The sequence below is a fragment of the Bos taurus genome, chromosome 5 (assembly GCF_002263795.3).
Source record: "Bos taurus isolate L1 Dominette 01449 registration number 42190680 breed Hereford chromosome 5, ARS-UCD2.0, whole genome shotgun sequence".
In the NCBI taxonomy this organism is placed as follows: Eukaryota; Metazoa; Chordata; class Mammalia; order Artiodactyla; family Bovidae; genus Bos; species Bos taurus.
This window is the reverse complement of record NC_037332.1, coordinates 78,467,913-78,488,431: the sequence shown is the minus strand read 5'-3', so window position 1 is coordinate 78,488,431 and position 20,519 is coordinate 78,467,913. Positions and strand designations below refer to the sequence as shown.

General features: G+C 37.9%; 1 protein-coding gene across 5 annotated transcripts in view; it reads right to left on the bottom strand.

The window, feature by feature from the left end:
• The window catches only part of DENND5B (DENN domain containing 5B), a 220,790-nt gene that overhangs the window by 106,698 nt on the left and 93,573 nt on the right, over positions 1-20,519 (bottom strand). For 2 of the 5 annotated variants that reach the window (XM_059886403.1, XM_005206831.5), the window contains exons 2-4: positions 16,031-16,096; positions 13,046-13,155; positions 1,121-1,787 (exon numbers count right to left, since the gene is read on the bottom strand). In XM_059886403.1, coding sequence (XP_059742386.1) covers positions 1,121-1,787; positions 13,046-13,155; positions 16,031-16,096 — 843 coding nt within the window. Of the gene's footprint in view, positions 1-1,120; positions 1,788-13,045; positions 13,156-15,002; positions 15,941-16,030; positions 16,097-20,519 lie in introns of those variants that run through there. The other 3 variants (XM_059886404.1, NM_001205488.1, XM_059886405.1) reach the window with 2 other exon arrangements.

The window sequence follows — 20,519 nt, the reverse complement described above, 5'->3', positions numbered from 1 at the left end:
GACACTTGAACACGTTATCAGAGAACATGATGAGGATAAACTGAAGAAAATACAACCTCGTGAAGGGCTGTCAACACACAAACAGTGTCAACATACACACAAGATGGGGAAGTACAAATACAGCCTACTTGGCTCAGTCTCATTTATAATTTAAAATAGAAAAGAAAAAAAGGGAACTGGTAAAATAAGCTTAACAGCCACAGTCAGAAGACTGCACTACAGTTCTGCCAGCCTAAATACAAGTTAGCAAAATACTATATATTTGTGCCACATTTTTCGAAAAACCCATCAATGCATAGGTATTATTTTATATTTTCTGTCAATTCATTATCCAAAAAACACAGCATCTCTATCTCCTCTGCAAATTCAGGTTCAGACTGGAACCAGTGCTTTAGTCTAGGCTCAACATTAGTCATCGCAGATGCACTGGTAAAATAAAACCCAAATTCTGTTTGTTTTTAAAGTATGTTTTGGGAGAATTCTGAATGAAAAGCATCACAACGATAGCTTCCTTTGGGATTAAAAACAAAACACAAAAACTCCATATAACTTTGGTGGAACTGTTAGACCTAGGAGAATCATGTCTGTTTCACATGCCTGTACCCCTTCTCTCACTCTATGAAATCACCCATAGGCAAAGATCCAAAGGTGATCACCTTAGAAAGCGTCAGAGTTAACAATCCTGTCTGTCCCTTTCCAGTGTCAGCTGAGTTTTTATGTGAACCTTTACTAATCTGTAAAAAAAAAAAAAAAGAGAGAGCGAAGTCTACATGGTCTTGGTAGGAAGAGGATTCTCTCACTTTTATTATAAAGAGAAATATGCTTCTTTTACAATAAATATGTATTATCAGGAAAAAAGGGTTACTTCCATTAAAAAAAATAAACATATGCAAATCAGCCACGCTAATGCTTTTATATTTCTTCCCTTCTTTTTCTCTACAGCCACTGTCACCTAAAAGAGAAGTAACCTCTTGGCATCTGGTCCTACCTAAAACTCTCTCCTTTTACACAAGACAGAAAAGACTTCTGACCATCAATTATTTGGCTCTAATAATACACCCCAGTAGCTGAGAGCATAAGCAGTTGGTTTTGGGAGACCTAAACCTTAGGGCAGACCTACCTTGTGAATAGAGAAGGATCTGCATCTCCAGAAGAACACAGGTAAATACCTGCACCAGGTTCTCTAGGCCCAGGAGCTCAAAGACCTCTCGGAGAGGGTAATCGGAGAGGGGGAGTTCATTGAGCCCCGGCCTCTGGCAGATGACAGGTTCATAAACACCATAAAATTTCAGTGATCTTCCTGGAGGTGGAAGGGGCACCTCATAGAGAATATTATGGATGTAGCTCTCAAGAGGCAAAGGTGGTGGCTGCTGTGAGGTAACTGCCTTGTAAAGTTGGATGAGGAATTTCTTGCAGGCCTGCATGAAAGGCAGTGGTGTGATCAAACATATACTTTTTGAAACATACAGGGTGTCTCTGCTGATGTCATAGGAGTTGTATCGCTGGAGTTTCAAAAGGGAAGTTGTATCTCCCTCGTCAATACTGCTCGCCAGTGAATCCATGCTGCAGGAGGATGAAGCGTACACGCTGCTGTAATGCTCTGCATTGTGCATCTGGTAGAGTGTCTGCATTGCTGTGCAGATTTGCTTACTTGTAACTTCTTCATAAAAAGTGAGAACAAAACCGTAGGTACGAGATCCATCTTCCCGGGTAATTATAAATGAGTGGAACTGAGGGTCTTTGTTGTCAGTTTGTGTTCTGAAAGACAGCCCTTTAGGCATGCACAACTGTGGAGGAAGGAGAAGAAAAGCATCAGAAGGCAATATATGAACAAATTCAAACCAGAGAAAAATGGTTGTGAAGTTCTATCTGAGCTTATGACCTTCATTAAGTCATGTAACTTCTCTGAGCCTTAGTTTCTTTATTTATGACATCTGCGGCATCAGTGACCTTAAGACAAAGACACTTTACAAATATTTAAGGACTATTTTTAAAGTCGATAATGTTTCAGAGGAATACAGAAGCAGGTGAAGGTTCATTTGATAAATGGAAAAAAGTTAAAACAGAATAATAAAAACAAAAGTATAATTTTTGCTCTTTTGAACAATATGATACTTTGTCCTTAGAAAAAATAAATGTTAAAAATGGATTGATTTTTCTTTACTGAAGCAGAAGGGTAGAACCAAGACACTTCAGATTACTTCCAGCAGAGATTATGCCCCAGGTCTTGGGAACCAACCAGGATTGAGTTAAATTTGAGAATAAAATTACCTGAAGACTTAAAGATGCTATATTTAAGATACTTTATAAAGCAAAAAAATTAGAATTGAGTCTAAAACATTTTAAACAAGAAAAATTATAGAAAATTTGAAATGTACTAAGGAAAACAGAATTGTAATTCAACTATCCTAAAATCATGATTATTAATTTTTCTATTATTCCTTTCTACTTTGTATTACAATATGCTTTCTGCATAGAAATAATTTTACCATATGACTTTTTTTTCTTTTATTTCAGATTTAATAATTGATCTGGTATAAAATTTAGAAGTTCTCCCAAATCCCCACATTATCAAAAAATTTAATTCCCTTAAGAGTTATGACTTTCATTCAAATTGTGAACAAACACTTATTAACCGCCTTTCTGAGCCAGGCCCTATGATAGTGATAAAACGGTGAGAAATATAGTTTCTGCTCCCCTGGAGTTACCAGTGCAATAATAACAGACTATTAAAAATATATATAAACTATAAACTATGGGAAGTGCTGTGATAGGGTAAACATAGGCTGCTAGGAAAAACACAATAGGAGGACATAAATGAGAAAAGAGGGAGCTACCAGAAAAGGCACTTTCCTGGCAGATCAGTGATAAAAAATCCACCTGTCAGAGCAGGAGACACAGGTCCTATCCCTGGATCAGGAAGATCCCCTGGAGAAGGAAATGGTAACCCACTCCAGTATTCTTGCCTGGGAAATGTCATGGACAGAGGAGCACTGGTGGGCTACAGTCTATGGGGTTGCAGAAGAGTCAGACATGATTTCAGTTCAGTTCAGTTCAGTCGTTCAGTCGTGTCTGACTCCCCATGGACTGAGCACACCAGGCCTCTCTGTCTATCTCCAACTCCCAAAGCTTGCACAAACTCATGTCCATCAAGTCAGTAAGGCCATCCTATCATCTCATCCTCTGTTGTTCCCTTCTCCTGCTGCCTTCAATCCTTGCCAGCATCAGGGTCTTTTCAAATGAGTCAGTTCTTCGCGTCAGGTGGCCAAAGCTTGAGCATCAGTCCTTCCAATGAACATTCCGATGGACTGATTGGATCTCCCTGCAGTCCAAGGAACTCTTAAGACTCTTTTCCAACACCACAGTTCTAAAGCATCAATTCTTCGGCACTCAGCTTTCTTTATAGTCCAACTCTCACATCCATACATGGCCACTGGAAAAACCACAGCTTTGACTAGATGGACCTTTGTCAGCAAAGTAATGTCTCTGCTTTTTAATATGCTATCTAAGTTGGTCACAGCTTTTCTTCCAAGGAACAAGTATCTTAATTTCATGGCTGCAGTCACCATCCACAGTGATTCTGGAGCCCAAAAAGATAAAGTCTCTCACTGTTTCCATTGTTTTCCCATCTATTTGCCATGAAGTGATGGGACCAGATGCCATGATCTTAGTTTTTTGAATGTTGAGTTTTAAGCCAGCTTTTTCACTCTCCTCTTTCACTTTCATCAAGAGGCTCTTTAGTTCCTCTTTGCTTTCTGCCATAAGGGTGGTGTCATCTATATATCTGAGGTTATTGATATTTCTCCCGGCAATCTTGATTCCAGCTTGTGCTTCATCCAGCCCAGCACTTTGCATGATGTACTCTGCATATGAGTTAAATAAGTAGGGTGACAATATACAGCCTTGACGTACTCCTTTCCCGATTTGGAACCAGTCTGTTGTTCCCTGTCCAGTTCTAACTATTGCTTCTTGACCTGCATGCAGATTTCTCGGGAGGTAAGTAAGGTGGTCTCAGGAGGTAGGTAAGGTGGACATGACGTAGTGACTAAAAATAACAAATGACCAGGGGAAAAAATGAAGGAAGCCCAAGTGGAGACCTGAGGTAAGTACAGGTGTTAATGAGATGAAATGAAGGCAGAGAGGGCATAGGCAAAAGCCCAGAAGAGAGAACGTGAGGTTCACTGTGGGTGGGGAGCAGAATGAAAGGTGTGGGGAGGAGAGTGACTGCAGGAGATACTGAACCCCAAAGGGCCTTGGAGAGTCACAGCATAAGTCTGAGGAGGGGTATGAGAAACCTCTGGAGGGTTTTCAGCAGCACAGGTACAGAAACAGAGGGCTGCTTAGCACATCAACCTTCCGGCATGTGAGGGCGGTGGCTTCCCCAGAGGTTCTAAGCAGGCAGCAGGAATGCTCAGAGCCTCGGAGTCACCCTTGACTCCTTTCTTTCTCGCTCACTCCATTACCCAATCCATCAAAAAAGACCAGTTCTACTTTCAAATATATATTCAGGAGCAGATTACCTCCATCATTACTCTTACTACTCTAATCTAAGCCATACTATTCTCTCATCTGGATGACTATTTAATATAATAGCCTGTTAACCCATCTCCTTGCTTTTGTCCTTGTCCTCAATAACCTGCTCCTCATAGAGCAGCCAAAGTGATTCTTAAAAAAATATGTTTGATCTTGCCACTATTCAAAACCCTCCAATGGTCTCTCATATTGTTAGAAGGTGAAATCTTCACACTACAAGGCCCCTGTGAGGCCCTACATCACTCGGCCCCAGCAGCTCTTGCTCCACCCTCCACTGCTCTTCAGCTCACCTACTCTGCTGTGGGTCTTCAGACAATCCTAGTCCTCAGCCTTCAATCCACCCTAACTGACACCTGCTAGAACACAGGAGGGCCACTCTGCCAAACCCTACCCAAACTGCAGATCTGTAAGCAGAATGATGGCTTTGTTTTAAAACAACAGGTCAAATCCAATCTGCCACATGCCTTGAAAGTAAAATCTTATTGGTACACAACTGCACTCCCTTTAAGCACTGTCTAGCTGGTTTTGCACTACAACAAGAGCTGAATCACTGTGACAGAGACTGCACGGCCCACAACACTCAGCTATTTACTATCTGGCCCTTTGTGTGGGGGGAAAAAAAACAGCAAGTCTATGTTTTAAGTCACTTAAGTAACACTGACATGGTTTGTTATGCAGCTTACCCAAAACAGTTCCTTACTTCCTGTAAGTCTCCATATAACTACCTTAAAGAGGCCTTAATTTATTTTTCCATTAAAAAAATAGTGTTTTCATCCCATAAATGCCATTAAAATGTCACTTCTCCTCTAAAAAGCTTTTATTGAATGAAGCAGTTAAAGCCTTGCACCAAAGTATATGTACATTGCATATGTATGACACACATCAGTAGTTTCTCTAATTTTGTTTCACCTCTAGACTGAAAAACTACTCAAGCACTGGTAATAGCTTTAACCATTCAAGAGTACCACACATGGAACAATGTAGTATTTGGGCCATAATAAATGGTGACTGATAAAGGTAAAAAGCAAAAACTGTGAAGCTCAGCATAAATATCTCAGTGAAAATGTCTTTACATTTCACATCACTGAACATGAGAATTGGAAACAGCTATAGTAGCTTTACTCCTTGGAAGGAAAGTTATGACCAACCTAGATAGCATATTCAAAAGCAGAGACATTACTTTGCCAACAAAGGTTCGTCTAGTCAAGGCTATGGTTTTTTCTGTGGTCATGTATGGATGTGAGAGTTGGACTGTGAAGAAGGCTGAGTGCCAAAGAATTGATGCTTTTGAACTGTGGTGTTGGAGAAGACGCTTGAGAGTCCCTTGGACTGCAAGGAGATCCAACCAGTCCATTCTGAAGGAGATCAGCCCTGGGATTTCTTTGGAAGGAATGATGCTAAAGCTGAAACTCCAGTACTTTGGCCACCTCATGCAAAGAGTTGACTCACTGGAAAAGACTCTGATGCTGGGAGGGATTGGGGGCAGGAGGAGAAGGGGATGACAGAGGATGAGATGGCGGATGGCATCACTGACTCAATGGACGTGAGTCTGGGTGAACTCCGGGAGTTGGTGATGGACAGAGAGGCCTGGCATGCTGCGATTCATGGGGTTGCAAAGAGTCGGACACGACTGAGCGACTGATCTGATCTGATAGTAGCTTTAATCATTATTATATATGTATGTTGACAAAAATTAAATTAATGTGTATATTTGGGCAGAATAAGATACAGATTTAGATAAAACACATGAATATCTGGATTTGTTGGGGGGAAATTTTGCTTATTCCTAATCTTGGGGAAAAAAAGGCCATGGCAGGATATTTTCATAATTAGGCCTTTAGATTAAGGTTGCTTTCATTATAACAAGTCAATGAGATCCTCTACTGATTATGAATGAAAATTCATCTGACACATTAGAGTCAATAAAGGTTATAGGAAGGATGATGTGAATCAGTCTTGCCTCAGGCTAAGCGCAAACGTGCACAGCATAGTGCGTGGCATACATAAGTGTCTTTTAAATGAATGAATAAATCAACGAACAAGAAAACAATCAAAAACAACAGTTCAGGGAACAGGATCAGATTTAGTTCATCTCTTCATTCAGTCCATAGTTCTCTTATATAAAGTAGGCAATACACAGTGACCTCCAAAGTCAACATAAAGACTTAATTTAATTGACAGGCTTTCCTGACATCATAAACCATTAAATTCAAGCTCAAACTGTTTTTGAAGAGCTGCCAAATATTCCCTTAAGGGTCTGTAGCTTTCTTTAGCATGCATTCAGACATTTACAGGAAAAGCTTGCCAAAAGTTATGCCCAAAGGGAAGAATGACTTTCTATGCTACAGATAGCAGATGTAGGAATTCTTAAACTCCCTACAAATTAAAAAAAAAAAAATAAGAATTATATTTCTAATCTGGGAACCATAGTTGGAAAATGCTATTGTTTTTCATTTTTAAAAGTGAGAATCATATGACTTATTTTTCATAATTCTAAACTATAAATCAAGATTTGCTCACCATGACAATCAATATCTTTTATCCTCTAATACTGATGTTTACTAACAATATCCTCTCCCCACCCCACTCTCACAACAACTAAAAAACTTAAGAGCTGTCACTGCTAATCAGATTGTCATTGGCTAGATTACTCGAGCCACAGTAGGCTCACAATGCTGTCTGTGTACCTTTCTTGGTTTGAGTGACCAAATATCCTTATTATCTCTCTGGATTCTTTTAGTCAGTGTGGCTAGAACTGCAACAATTTTTCCCCCATTTTCTATGGCTCTATCAATCCCATTCCTTTTCTCTTATGTTACAAATAAAAGCTATTGAGAAAACTCTTAATGAGTCGGTTAGTTTTCTGTTCCTTCCTTCTTTCCTTCTCTTTCCCTTCTTCATTTAATAAACATTTACTTTATCTCATATATTGCATTAGATCTTGATAACTCAGAAGACAAATATGAAAATAATTTTTTACCTCTGGGAGCTTACACTCTAATAGGAAACAGAGACATATAAACCAACAGTTACAAAATAATGTGATCCCTATTGCTACAGAGAGTGTTCAACATGTTTCAGGAACAGAGAAGACAGAGCACCTAACTATTCCTGCTTAAGAGATAGTTTTGCAGTAGAGGTGATACCTGATCAAAGATGGGGAAGCGAAGTTCTGTAAGCAAGCATATACTCCTTCATTTATTTAATGGTCTGAACCTCACCTATGTGCAAAGCTAAGGATATGGTGGTTTAGTCGCTAAGTGGTATCTGACTCTTTGCAACCCCATGGAATGTAGACCGCCAGGCTCCTCTGCCTGTTGGATTTTCCAGGCAAGAATGCTGGAGGGGACTGCATTTCCTTCTCCAAGGGATCTTCCCGATCCAGGGATCAAACCTACATTTCCTGCTAAGCCGGCGAATTCTTTAACTCTGAGCCATCTATTACAATCAGTAAGAGTGTGTTCCTGTCCTAATGGTTCTTACTTTATAGCAGGAGACAAGGAGTAGGACAACCAGCTATATAATTAATTAATTGTAACTGTAATGGTGCTACAAAAAGGTACATGGTGCCAAGAGAACTTAAGGGGACCTGGCTAAATGTTGGAAGGGTGGTGAAGGTGGTGGTCAGGGATGGCTTCTTTGAGGAAATCATGTTTAAAATGAAATCTGAAATGTCAATATGAAGAATTCACTAGAGGAAGAAGTGGAAGAGAGACAGGAAAATGTCTTCCTTTCAGAGAGGAAGGAAAGCAGAAACAGAAGCTGTAGTGTGGAGAATGAAAAAGACAGGCAGCAGGGGGTCAGTTACAATGTATCCTTTACTCTTTACTCTTCATTCCACTCCACTCTTCTTTGGGATCAAAGTAAACAGTAAACTGAGCTTTATAAACAGCTATATAATAGTTATTAGTCTTCAATTATCTGAAAATTTATATATCAGATGTTTTATTTAGGACATATACACAAAATGGAATCTTAATATTTCACAGAACATGCTTAAAAAGCTACTGACCACATTTTCTTCCTAACCATTCCTAGGTTCACCACATTCTTAAGTATAAGCTCTGTCTACTAGAACATTACATAGACAGTCACAGACGCTAATACACAGTTTTCATTAGGAGATCTGAAATGGCGGGGGGGGGGACTTCAGCTCCATTTGCATTGCTTTGTTTCATTTAAGAGGAAAGGTATGGCTCTGAAGCAAATTTGTCAAATGTTGACATCTGTTACTTCTTGGTGGTGGGTATATGATTTTTTTTTTCTCTCTGCTTTATGATACTTCCATTTTTTTCCCACAAAAATCTGTGAATCCACAACCAAAAGAGATATAAAAGCAATTTTTTTTTTTGCACACTCAAAAATATTTTATTGATAGTGATGTGACATTAAACAGTTTAATAACATTAAGTTTATAAGCAATTGCTCTAAGCAATATAGTAGAAGATTAGAATACAGATCTATGAATATATATCCCTACCTGGACTATAGGACATCCAAACCCAAAGAAAAGGAAGAATTGAGGAAAAGTTTTAAATGAACAGGAGATTTACTACAACAAATAATAGAAGTTCCAAGACTAACTGCCTTCCTTTGAGAAATTAAGCATGATAGTTAAAAGTTCAAATTATATAGTTTTCTTTTTTTTTTTTTCACCTGTTTCAAAAGCAATTAATTCAGAAAATTTCAAATGTCACATACTTATTTGCTGTTACATATGCATTGCACTCACATACGGGATTTTTTGTTGTTGTTTAACAAGTTTCATTGCTTTGGGGGACTTAATTTGTATGAAATTAGTGTCACACACTAGTAAAGTGATGTTTAAAATTCTCCAAGCCAGGCAATACACGAACCGTGAACTTTCAGATGTTCAAGCTTGTTTTAGAAAAGGCAGAGGAACCAGAGATCAGATTGCCAACATCCACTGGATCATGGAAAAAGAGAGTTCCAGAAAAACATCTATTTCTGCTTTATTGACTATGCCAAAGCCTTTGACTGTGTGGATCACAATAAACTGTGGAAAGTTCTGAAAGAGATGGGAATACCAGACCACTTGACCTGTCTCCTGAGAAACCTGTATGTAGGTCAGGAAGCAACAGCTAGAACTGGACATGGAACAACAGACTGGTTCCAAATTGGGAAAGGAGTACGTCAAGGATGTATATTGTTACCCTGCTTATTTAACTTAAATGCAGAGTACATCATGAGAAACGCTGGGTTGGAGGAAACACAAGCTGGAATCAAAGATTGCTGGGAGAAATATCAATAACCTTAGATATGCAGATGATACCACCCTCATGGCAGAAAGTGAAGAAGAACTGAAGAGCTTCTTAATGAAAGTGAAAGAGGAGAGTGAAAAAGTTGGCTTAAAGCTCAACATTAAGAAAACTAAGATCGTGGCATCTGGTCCCATCACTTCATGGCAAATAGATGCGGAAACGGTGGAAACAGTGGCTGACTTTATTTTTCTGGGCTCCAAAATCACTGCCGATGGTGACTGCAGCCATGAAATTAAAAGACAATTACTCCTTGGAAGGAAAGTTATGACCAACCTAGACAGCATATTAAAAAGCAGAGACATTACTTTGTCAACAAAGGTCCATCTAGTCAAGGCTATGGTTTTTTCAGTGGTCATGTATGGATGTGAGAGTTGGACTGTGAAGAAAGCTGAGCTCAGTAAGAATTGATGCTTTTGAACTGTAGTGTTAGAGAAGACTCTTGAGAGTCCCTTGGACTGCAAGGAGATCCAAACAGTCCATCCTAAAGGAGATCAGTCCTGGGTGTTCATTGGAAGGACTGATGTTGAAGCTGAAACTCCAATACTTTGGGCACCTGATGCGAAGAGCTGACTCATTTGAAAAGACCCTGATGCTGGGAAAGATTGAGGGCAGGAGGAGAAGGGGACAACAGAGGATGAGATGGTTGGATGGCATCACTGACTCAATGGACATGGGTTTGGGTGGACTCCAGGAGTTGGTGATGGACACGGAGGCCTGGCATGATGCAGTTCATGGGGTCGCAAAGAGTCGGACACGACTGAGAGACTGAACTGAACTGAATGATCCTTATTTAAAGCTCCACTTTGTTTAGCAGAATGAGTGATACTATAGAAGGCAGTAACTTACTGGAGTGGAATTTTGCTAAAGCTAACAACAAAGCTTTCTATCTTTAGGTGGGAATAAATTATAGATTCATACAAATGCACTTACTAATAAATCAAAGAGGAAATTAAGGGCAGTAAATCTATGACCCAAATGCATACTAGTTTAATGGAATGCTTTACAGAGATTTTCAAGGAGTACTAGTAAATCCTTTTAGATCTGCAGCAAAAAACAAAATGCTGTATTGTGTTTAAGCATCAAAACACAAGCCTACAAGTCTGTTCTTCAGAGGGAAATGTTTCCTGTTTACATAAAATAACTCAGAGACAACAGGTAAAGAAAATATTAAAGACAGTCAAGGAAGCAGACAATTGCTTTAGAGATAAATGCTGCTGCTGCTGCTGCTAAGTTACTTTAGTTGTATCCGACTCTGTGCGACCCCACAGACGGCAGCCCACCAGGCTCCCCCGCCCTTGGAATTCTCCAGGCAAGAACACTGGAGTGGGTTGCCATTTCCTTCTCCAATGCATGAAAGTGAAAAGTGAAAGTGAAGTCGGTCAGTCGTGTCCAAGTCTTTGTGACCCCATGGACTGTAGCCTACCAGGCTCCTCCATCCATGGGATTTTCCAGGCAAGAGTACTGGAGTGGGTTGCCATTTCCTTCTCCAAAAGATAAATGCTAGACAGAGGCAAAGGTTAACACAGATATCTTACTATTAAGACATCCAAATGATTAAAAGTAATAAAATACATCAAGTGCGGCATTTTGTTCAAATGACTATGGATTCATATGATAATAAGAATCTAGTTTTGGACACCATTCTGACTTCTCACATAATTTATAAATACTTTGAAACATATCACTAATTTAAGAAAATTAGTGTTATAATCCATTTACATTCTTATCCATTCTTCCAATGTTTCATTAGGTACTCTTTTATATCATTAATATCTTTCCATTAATTTTCTGACATAAGCAGCTGATAATTTATTTTCTGTCACTGCTTTTTGCTGACTATTTTAGTAAGAAGCTTGTCTGCACTTCTCCAAGTCTCATAAATATGACTAACAGTTGTATTCTGCTTAATATCTACAGCACTGTCTTCACCAAAGATGAGGCTAGGCCCTACAGTATTAACTTCTAGCAAAGTGACATCTCCTGTTACTCTAGTATAGGGCAACAGTTTAGAGAAGTAACTATACCATGCTCTGTAAAGAATCGAAGTCGAAGTACCATATGCCTTAGTCATCTGTCCTTAGAAAAGGTACCATGAAATTCCCTTCTTGGAGTAACATCAGACTGGAATGGGTTTACTGTGATATAGAAATATCATATCCCTGAGAGCAGGTGAAAACCAAGTTATTAAAAACATATAGTTTTTCTTTGGGGGAAGTAGCATGCAGGTGGGAAAAAAGTGAACTAGAGAGTAAAAATAATCTGGATTTAATCTCTGAGACTCCCTGTACAACTTTGGGCAACTAACTTAATCTCTGTAAAATATGAATAATAATCCTCACTCGGTATGTGTAAGCAAGTATGTGAAAGTAACACATATAAGGGACCTAACAGGTATCTACTAAATATTTTCTTCCCTTAGAGTATCACATCATAATGGGATCCTTTGGTTCCACCTTTAAAATACTCATAAAGAACCACATCTATGTGTCTTAGTCTACCTTTAATCATTTTTGTCCCTATGGTGCCTGATCTCTGATTTGCTCACTTTGGGACCCCCTGATTTTTATAACTGCAGAGTTCATGGAGGTACAAAATATTTTCCAGATTTCTAAGAAGAACTGTTCCTAACTGACCTGAAAATTATGACTGACTACTTTTAAGAACCTCTAATGGGACAATTATGACCGACTGTATTTTTAAGAACCTCTAATGGGACTTATAATCACCACTGGTAACTCATTACATTATTTTAAATTCCTTATAAACAAATTCCTACTAACATCTAAATGAGGCACTTAAGTTCCTTTCCTACCTTACTTTGTGAACATAATAAATTACAGACCCATCATATAACATTCCTTGAAATATGAAAACTGTAATCATGTACCTTCCATCAGGCTCCTCTCCAGGAAACAAACTATTATCACTGTTGTCAAAGAATCTATGTATTAATTAATGCAAATTCACCACACAGCTTAATGGCAGGAAAAGAAAACAGGCTGCTTAGGGGCTGTTGTATGTACTAATTAGCTATGGGGATCTTAGGCAAGTTACTTAGCTTCTCTGAGCTTCATTTTCCACAGCTGTAAAGTAAGGATAATACTATTTAAAAATTTTTTTTATTTAAAGGCTTAAATGAAATGAAATAATGTACAAATTCAAATATAGTCACAACTGTCATATTAATAAAATAAAAAGAAGGCCTTGAAGAGGAGAAAAAAACCACATACCATGTTTACTGCATCTTGATCGAAAGGGTTCCATTCTATATTCTGAGGATAGTGGGCCAGAACTTTGGATTTGAATGTTCTTCTCAAAGGACTCTGGTCAAAATTTTCACCTACAACAGATAATTAATAATTAGTTAATATGCAGAATTTTTTCAAAAGCATGTCATAATTTTATTTTTATTTTGTAAATACACTGAGTGATAGTGTTGAAATCTGATTCACTTTCTACCTCTAATAGTCTGGCTTGTAAATTTTTCCATGGACAACTAAAAAGGAACTTTTAATAAGAGATGTGCATTTAAAACTTCATAATACAAATTTTAAAATCCTGGCTAGACAACTAATACTAAAAATCAAGATACGCTAAAATAATCCTTGCTGTGACCTAATTACTGTCCTCATTTCAACACATGATGACCAAAAAAAAAAAAAAAAAAATCCTATTTGGAAACATTTAACTCACTAAAGAAACATTTCAAAATAAACTAACTGTAACTAAGATTCTGAAATTTTTTACATATATAAACTTAATGGTGCAGTGCCCAAAGGAGGCAAGTTTGCTTGAGTTTTCACAAAATCCTCTGATAAACGTGATAAACGTGACTGCATCTCCACGCTTTTACAAGAATTAATAGAATCAGAAACATCATTACTGAGTTGTCTGGTTTAGTAAACAGGACACATTAAAGAACACTAACCTCTAAAAAGAAGCTATTCTAAGCCAAATTAATCACCTGTTAAAATCCTGAAAAGGTAAAAGGCTATGCTTTGATCATTACATATAACAAAATTCAGTAAAGCTGTCAGCTCAGTTCTTTAAAGTCTTAACCAAATTAACTTCCGTGAGACCTGCTGCCTCCAAATGCCTTAGTTTCATAAAATATTTTAATATGGACAGATCTTAAATTCTCAGTGTCAAAAAGTTGAGATTAAGGAATTAGAAAGACCTTGGGAGCAATACCATCTGTCTCTTGTGTTTTTTTCTACTTTTTAAGTTCTAATTACAAAACACAAGCTGATATATTCAAAGATAAATGCTACTTACCAGTAATTGTACAAACAAAAATATCATAAAACAATTCATGAGTCACATGTGGACACCTAGTTAGATTCAGTTTCCATCTCTGGTAAAAATCTAAAAGATGTATCCTAAAACACCTTTCAGTGAGAAACTTAACAGATCTCAGATGCAGGGAAAAGTCACACTCTAAAATTTTGTTGGAGAATGCAATATAAAACACACAGGAGTGTTTTGAATATAGGCACATAATTTAAACAGATCTGTTGCAACAACTAACCTATTACTTCTAATTTAGGCCTTTGGCTAACAATCTTTTTCCTTTGGATTCCTCTTAGTTATTTAGGAAAGCACTCCATCTCTCTATCTTTCTACCTCATATTTTCATCTTCTAAGTGACACAGTAAAGAGCTTTCACTTCTAGAAGAGAAACTGTCAAAGGTGTCCCCAGTGAATGTTTATCAATTTCTGCACCATGCTTCTAGGGTATGTGAACATGGGAAAAGTCAGTGGACAATACGAAACCGTTCAAGAGTCACTATGTCCGAAGAAATGAGTCAGGGTTCACGGTTGATTTCACAAAGAGTAAATGGTATCTTTAGCTGGTACTAGATTCTTATGTAAACACTAAAAATTTTTAGATTATTTACTTCTTCATTAAAAAAAAAGGTTATATTTCACTTCAGTTTAAGTCAGAGAAAAAGCAAAACTAGAATTCTCTCCTGGTTCTAAGGTTTATGCTGCTGACTGTGCCAGTGACACAGCAAAAGGATAATCTCACCTTAGATAATACCCAGCCATCAAGAAACCCTCTCCTTTACCTGCCCTCAAATACCAAAAATGCTTATTTTATCATTCACAAATGTAAATAAAATATGAAATACTGCAGGGGCAGAAGAAACAGCATATAATGAGGATATAAATCCTTGCAACACTTACCTTTTAATGGATTTCTGCCTGAGTTTGGTTAAAATAGTAACTTTATCTTCATTCATATATCAAGTTATTAATGTGACAGGAAATAAATCAGAAAAAGTCATGACACTGCTATTTTCAACATAATTGTCCTGTTAACTAAGGAACACCACACCCTAGAGGAACAATGAATCAACCAGAAGAGAGAAAGAAAACCACCTTGAGAGAAAAAGAATTTCACAAAAACAAAACCCCATGAAACAGAAATACAAATCTAACAAAAGAAAAACAGAACCATCATCACCACTGCCACCACCACCACCACCACTTCTTATTAGACTCCTCTAAAAGAGGCGGGGAGATCATTGCTATATATACAGCTGTCTTGGCAAATATTATTTTGAAGAAAATGTGGAGAGAAGCTGACTGAAAATTCTGACAACACTGTTAAGGATCTAGAAGTGAGTAAATGCAGCTATTCCTATTAATATCAGTCAAATAAAAGAATCCTTGAGATGACTTTTGGAGATGTGAGACAGGGGAACCTAACCTTTGCATTTTGAACCCATAAACCTCTAACTTAGAATTTACTGTTAGGTTAACAGGAAAAATGAACCAGTCTAAGAATCTGGATTCCAAGGAAATGGAAATTACATAAGGATGCTTTAATTAACCTAAAATCCACCTTTCAAACACTATCCTGAAATAAACAAGGATTATAAATTTGTGCAATTATTAATATCCCCTGCAACAAGTAGACTTAATTTCAAGTAATATTGCCAAATAACCTCCTACTAAACTTAAACTACAATTAAACCTTTCCTCCTAAGAAAATAGAACATATCTGCCAAGAGAGCTTAAAGACTAATGAATTAATTTCTTCAAGGCTTGAAGCAAATGAGATCTTTACAAAAATTAAGATGCAAATAAGAGAACAGAAATACAAAATAACAAATTTTTTTGCCTAAGCAAAACTGAATAATGAAACAATTATGATGGACTTGGGGTGAATTAAAATAATAACTTCTAACACCTCAACTTTTTATTTTTACCTGAAGTCGTATTTGCAGCATCTTGGCTCTTGCCATGACGATCTGCTTCTAGCCATTGGTACAAAACTACATAATGTAATAGAAACAAAAAAGCTTTTATGAACAAAGAAACACAAACAAAAAAGCAATAATGACTTTGAAGAATGGAAAATAAGAATTAAAAAAATTAAACAAAAGCAATTAAACATGAGACATTAACATCAACAGAACACAACACCAATAGTATGTAGCTTATAGGTTATTAGTGATAAGAAAGCAAAGAGAATAAGTAATTGCATTTTAATGTAATAAGTGAAATGCCATTTAAACATCTGTAACAATTATTCATATGCGAAAAGGTGCATGTTCTTTTCTTAATGCTAATTTAAAAAGAAGTATCAGCAGAAAGCTAATGCCAGATATAATAAAATATGATAGTAAGACTAAATGACGAACTATGGAAATTGCATCCCAACTTCTGTAAACCTATCAGATTGGCTGAAGTTCAAGAAACTGACTATACCAAAATCTGATAAGTATGCAAAGAGACAGAACGCTCATAAATTGCTGGCGGTAATGCAAAAAGGTATAACCTCTTAGGAAAGACAGTTTGGCAATTTTTACAAGGCTAAACATAGTCCATATGATCTTACAACCCCTGTCTAACCAGTAGAAAAAAGTCAGACAAATTCCAAGAGGAGCAACCTACAATACACCTGGATGAATACTTGTCAAAACTGTCAAGGTCATCAAAAACAAGTAAGGTCTCAGAAACTATCATAGCTGAGAGGAGCCTAAGGAGAGAAGAAAGGTGTAATGTGGTATACTGGATGGGCTCCTCCAACAGAGAAAGGACATTGAGTAAACACCAGGAAATTTGAATAAAGTATAGATTTTAGTTAACAATAATATTGATTCATTAATTACAACACATGTATGGCACCACCCTAGGTTGTAAATGATAGGGAAAACTATGTGCATGGATGGGGGGTTGTGTGTGAGAACTCTGTATTAGCTTCTCAATTTTTCTGTAAATCTAAAACTGTTTCTAAAAATCAAGTCTGTTTAAAAATTTTTTTAAACAAGTCTTTAAAACTTTTACAAATTGTAAAGTTTAAATTAAAAAAGAATTTTTAAATTAAAAAATGATTTAATGTAAGGACAAAAACATATATTACATCCAATCTTTTAATTATTCTATCTTTTGTAAATTACTATGCAAACACAAGCTGAAGTTTGCTCAGTAAAGATTCCATTAGTCAACTATCCTCTTAGGTACTTTAAGAAATATCAACTCTTGGGGAAAAGTTTTACTACAATGAGGACACAAGCTATTAAAATATTCACACCTGGGGTGAAGGGGGGAATTTACAGTAGAGCTCTGTGACTAAATATATACTATGGCATTTCCTCTTTCTGGCTCAAAAGAATAACAACTACAAATTAGAGAGGAGAGTAGCAGAGTAGAATAATATTGGACTACTCCAAGCAGCAAAAAATCTCCCCGTTTGGAAAAGTGAGCACAAACTTTACTACTGATACTGAATATCCTTCTTATAAAAATGAGACACAAAGCAGGGAAACTAATCCATTCAATGGTCTGACAATTCTGCCCAGCTCTCATCTAAAGCCTAAATGTGCCCTGATAAAGGTAGAAACTCTTGGTTGTGTTCAGAGTATTGCTGCCATTATATTTACCAACAGTCCCAATTATTTCATATAGCCGTTGTTTCTGGTTTCATTGGCCAAAAATGAAAAAATACGAAAGTTATTTTAGATCATTTTATTCTGACCAGTTATACAGAAAATGGTACATAAGCAAAAATAATGTTAATAGATTTGAGGTTCAATTATTTTATCACTACCTCCAGATCCCAAAATCCAATTAACTATGGTCTAAATAATTGAGAGAACTTCCAGTGAAATAGTGCATCTGCTTCATGCAAAGCTATAATGAGAATCACCATTAGACCAAATTTGGATTGCATTCTACTTTATAGCATATATATTAAAAAAGATAATGTATAACTACAAAAGAAATGTGAATAATATTTCACTTAACATACAAAAATGTATACAGGCAGGTCCAGAAGGACTGAGCTCTAACATTTCTTAAACTCTCACAGTTTCTGAAATATGGCATATTATAAAGTGTCTGAGCCTCCTTTCACTTTGTAGATGACGTCAGAATATCAATAATATACCTCTTTCCCCTGTGGTTGGGAGCATAAGGTCTGACCTTCTGGAAGCTCCACGTTTCCTTTCAACTGGCAATGGGAGCAGGGACACTGCCCCTGCTCCAGCCACTGGTGAGGATTTCTCTAGTCTGTGCATGACATTGTAAGCAGAGAGAGATCTGTGAATCTCGGAGCTATTTCTCAGGCTGAATGTCCCCGTTATGTATTTCTTCACTCATTTCCTCTCTGAACCTTCTCACTCCTAGGGCCCCAGTGAATTCCCTTCTTCATTATCCATTTCCACCACAGCCTATTTCTGAGCAGGGTATTTCTCCACAAAACAAGGCCAAGGCTCCCAATACTTCCCTATGTGCCTATCCCTGAAGGATGTCACTGAAGTCTAGATGTTTTAAAGAAAGTTTGTTGATGGGAACAATGAAAACAGAAGGGAAGCTGAAACAGGTAATCTCTTCCACCCTGTCTTTTTTTCATTTTATTCCTTTTCTCTCTAAAGGGAAGTTAAAACATAGACACACACACGTGGACAGAATGCTCACAATCAGTAAATCTTCCTCAGTATGATAACAAAGGTGACAGAAGTAAATGGAGACACTATGGATGCTACCTATGATGAAACCCATGCTGAGGCAAAGAAAAAGGGACGATGTGGTGGTGACAACTCCTCCTTCCCATGTCTACCTCCAAAGGTCTCCAAATGTTTGCCTCCCAAGACCCAACCTGAATTGGCATAAGCAGGAGCTGGGAAGGGGAACACTAGGGCAGCAGTGGGATTTCCCTGGTGGCTCAGACAGTAAAGCGTCTGCCTAAAATGCAGGAGACCCGGGTTCAGTCCCTGGGTCGGGAAGATCGCCTGGAGAAGGAAATGGCAACCCACTCCAGTATTCTTGCCCGGAAAATCCCATGGAGAGAGGAGCCTGGTAGGCTACAGCCCATGGGGTCGCGAAGAGTCAGACACAACTGACTTCACTTTCACAGGGAAAGAGAAGCAGGTGTGGGTGAGGGGGAGAGGGCACCATCAGGGTGATAAATAAAATAAGGGGGCACTTCTGTGACATTCATAGAAAGACATTTGCTACACATGTGCTGTCTCTACACCACAGTAAGCTGTCCTCTTCAAAGTAGGTGCCCGAGGAGGCTGCATATTCAATATTCATTCTGATGATCCTCCAACTAAACACCTCTGAACAGGCAATGTATAAGTCGAGACCTTATGAAGTAGTGACCATCACACAATTAACACTCGGAGCTTACTACAGGCAGGTGCTTAAGTGCTCTACATATATTAACCCATTTTATCATCATAATTACTATATGAAGTAGATCCTATTACCATTCTCATTTTACTGATGTAGAAACTGGGGCACAAAAAGGTTAAATAACTTGCTCAGGTCAGATAACAAGGAAATTCAAACCTACGCAGTCTAACCCCAGAGTCTGTGCTCTTAATTCTATGTACGAGGTCATCTCAGGAAAGAGTATTTCTGCCAAGGGAAATAGCAAGTGGACAATCCCAACGGTACAAGTGAGCTTGTCCCCACTGAGCTGCAGTAAGACCAGGACATAGATGCATCTAGTGAGGTGGTAGAAGATGAAGTCAGAGGTTCCCAGGAGCCAGATAAAACAGGTGAGGACTGTAAGCAATGGTGAGGATTTCTGATTTTATATTAAGTATCACGGGAAGCCCCTGGAGCAGGAAATGGCAACCCACTCCAGTATTCTTGCCTGAAGAATCCCATGGACAGAGAATCTGGTAGGCTATATAGCCACAGGGTCGCAGAGTTGGATACGACTGAAGCAACTTAGCACACATCGTGGGAAATAATTGAAGTATCTTCCACAGATCACCCTGCCAGCTGAGAGAACAGTTTATAGTGGGCAAGAGCAGAAGGAAAGTGATCAGTTAGGACCTTCTGCAACAGTCCAGGTAAGATATGATGGCAGTACAGATTAGAGAGATAGTAAGTGCTAGGGTGGTGAGAAGTGATAAGATTTTAAATATATCCTGAAGGCATAAAATAATGATTTGCTGATGAATGAGATGTGAGAGAAAGAAGTAGTCAAGAAGGATATTGTGATACCATGAATTTTGATCTAAGCACCTGGATTAACAGTGTAGCTACTTACTGAAAGAAAGAAGATGGAGGTTTTGCTGGGGGGAGGATAGTGGTCAGGCAGCTGGAATGAAGAATTCAGTTTTGGATATGGTAAGTCTGAGAAGCCTACTAGACATCCAAGAGACATTTTTGAGTAAGCATTTAGATATATGAATTTAAATTCAAGGGAAAAGTTTAGAAACTCAGGGGTCTACATAA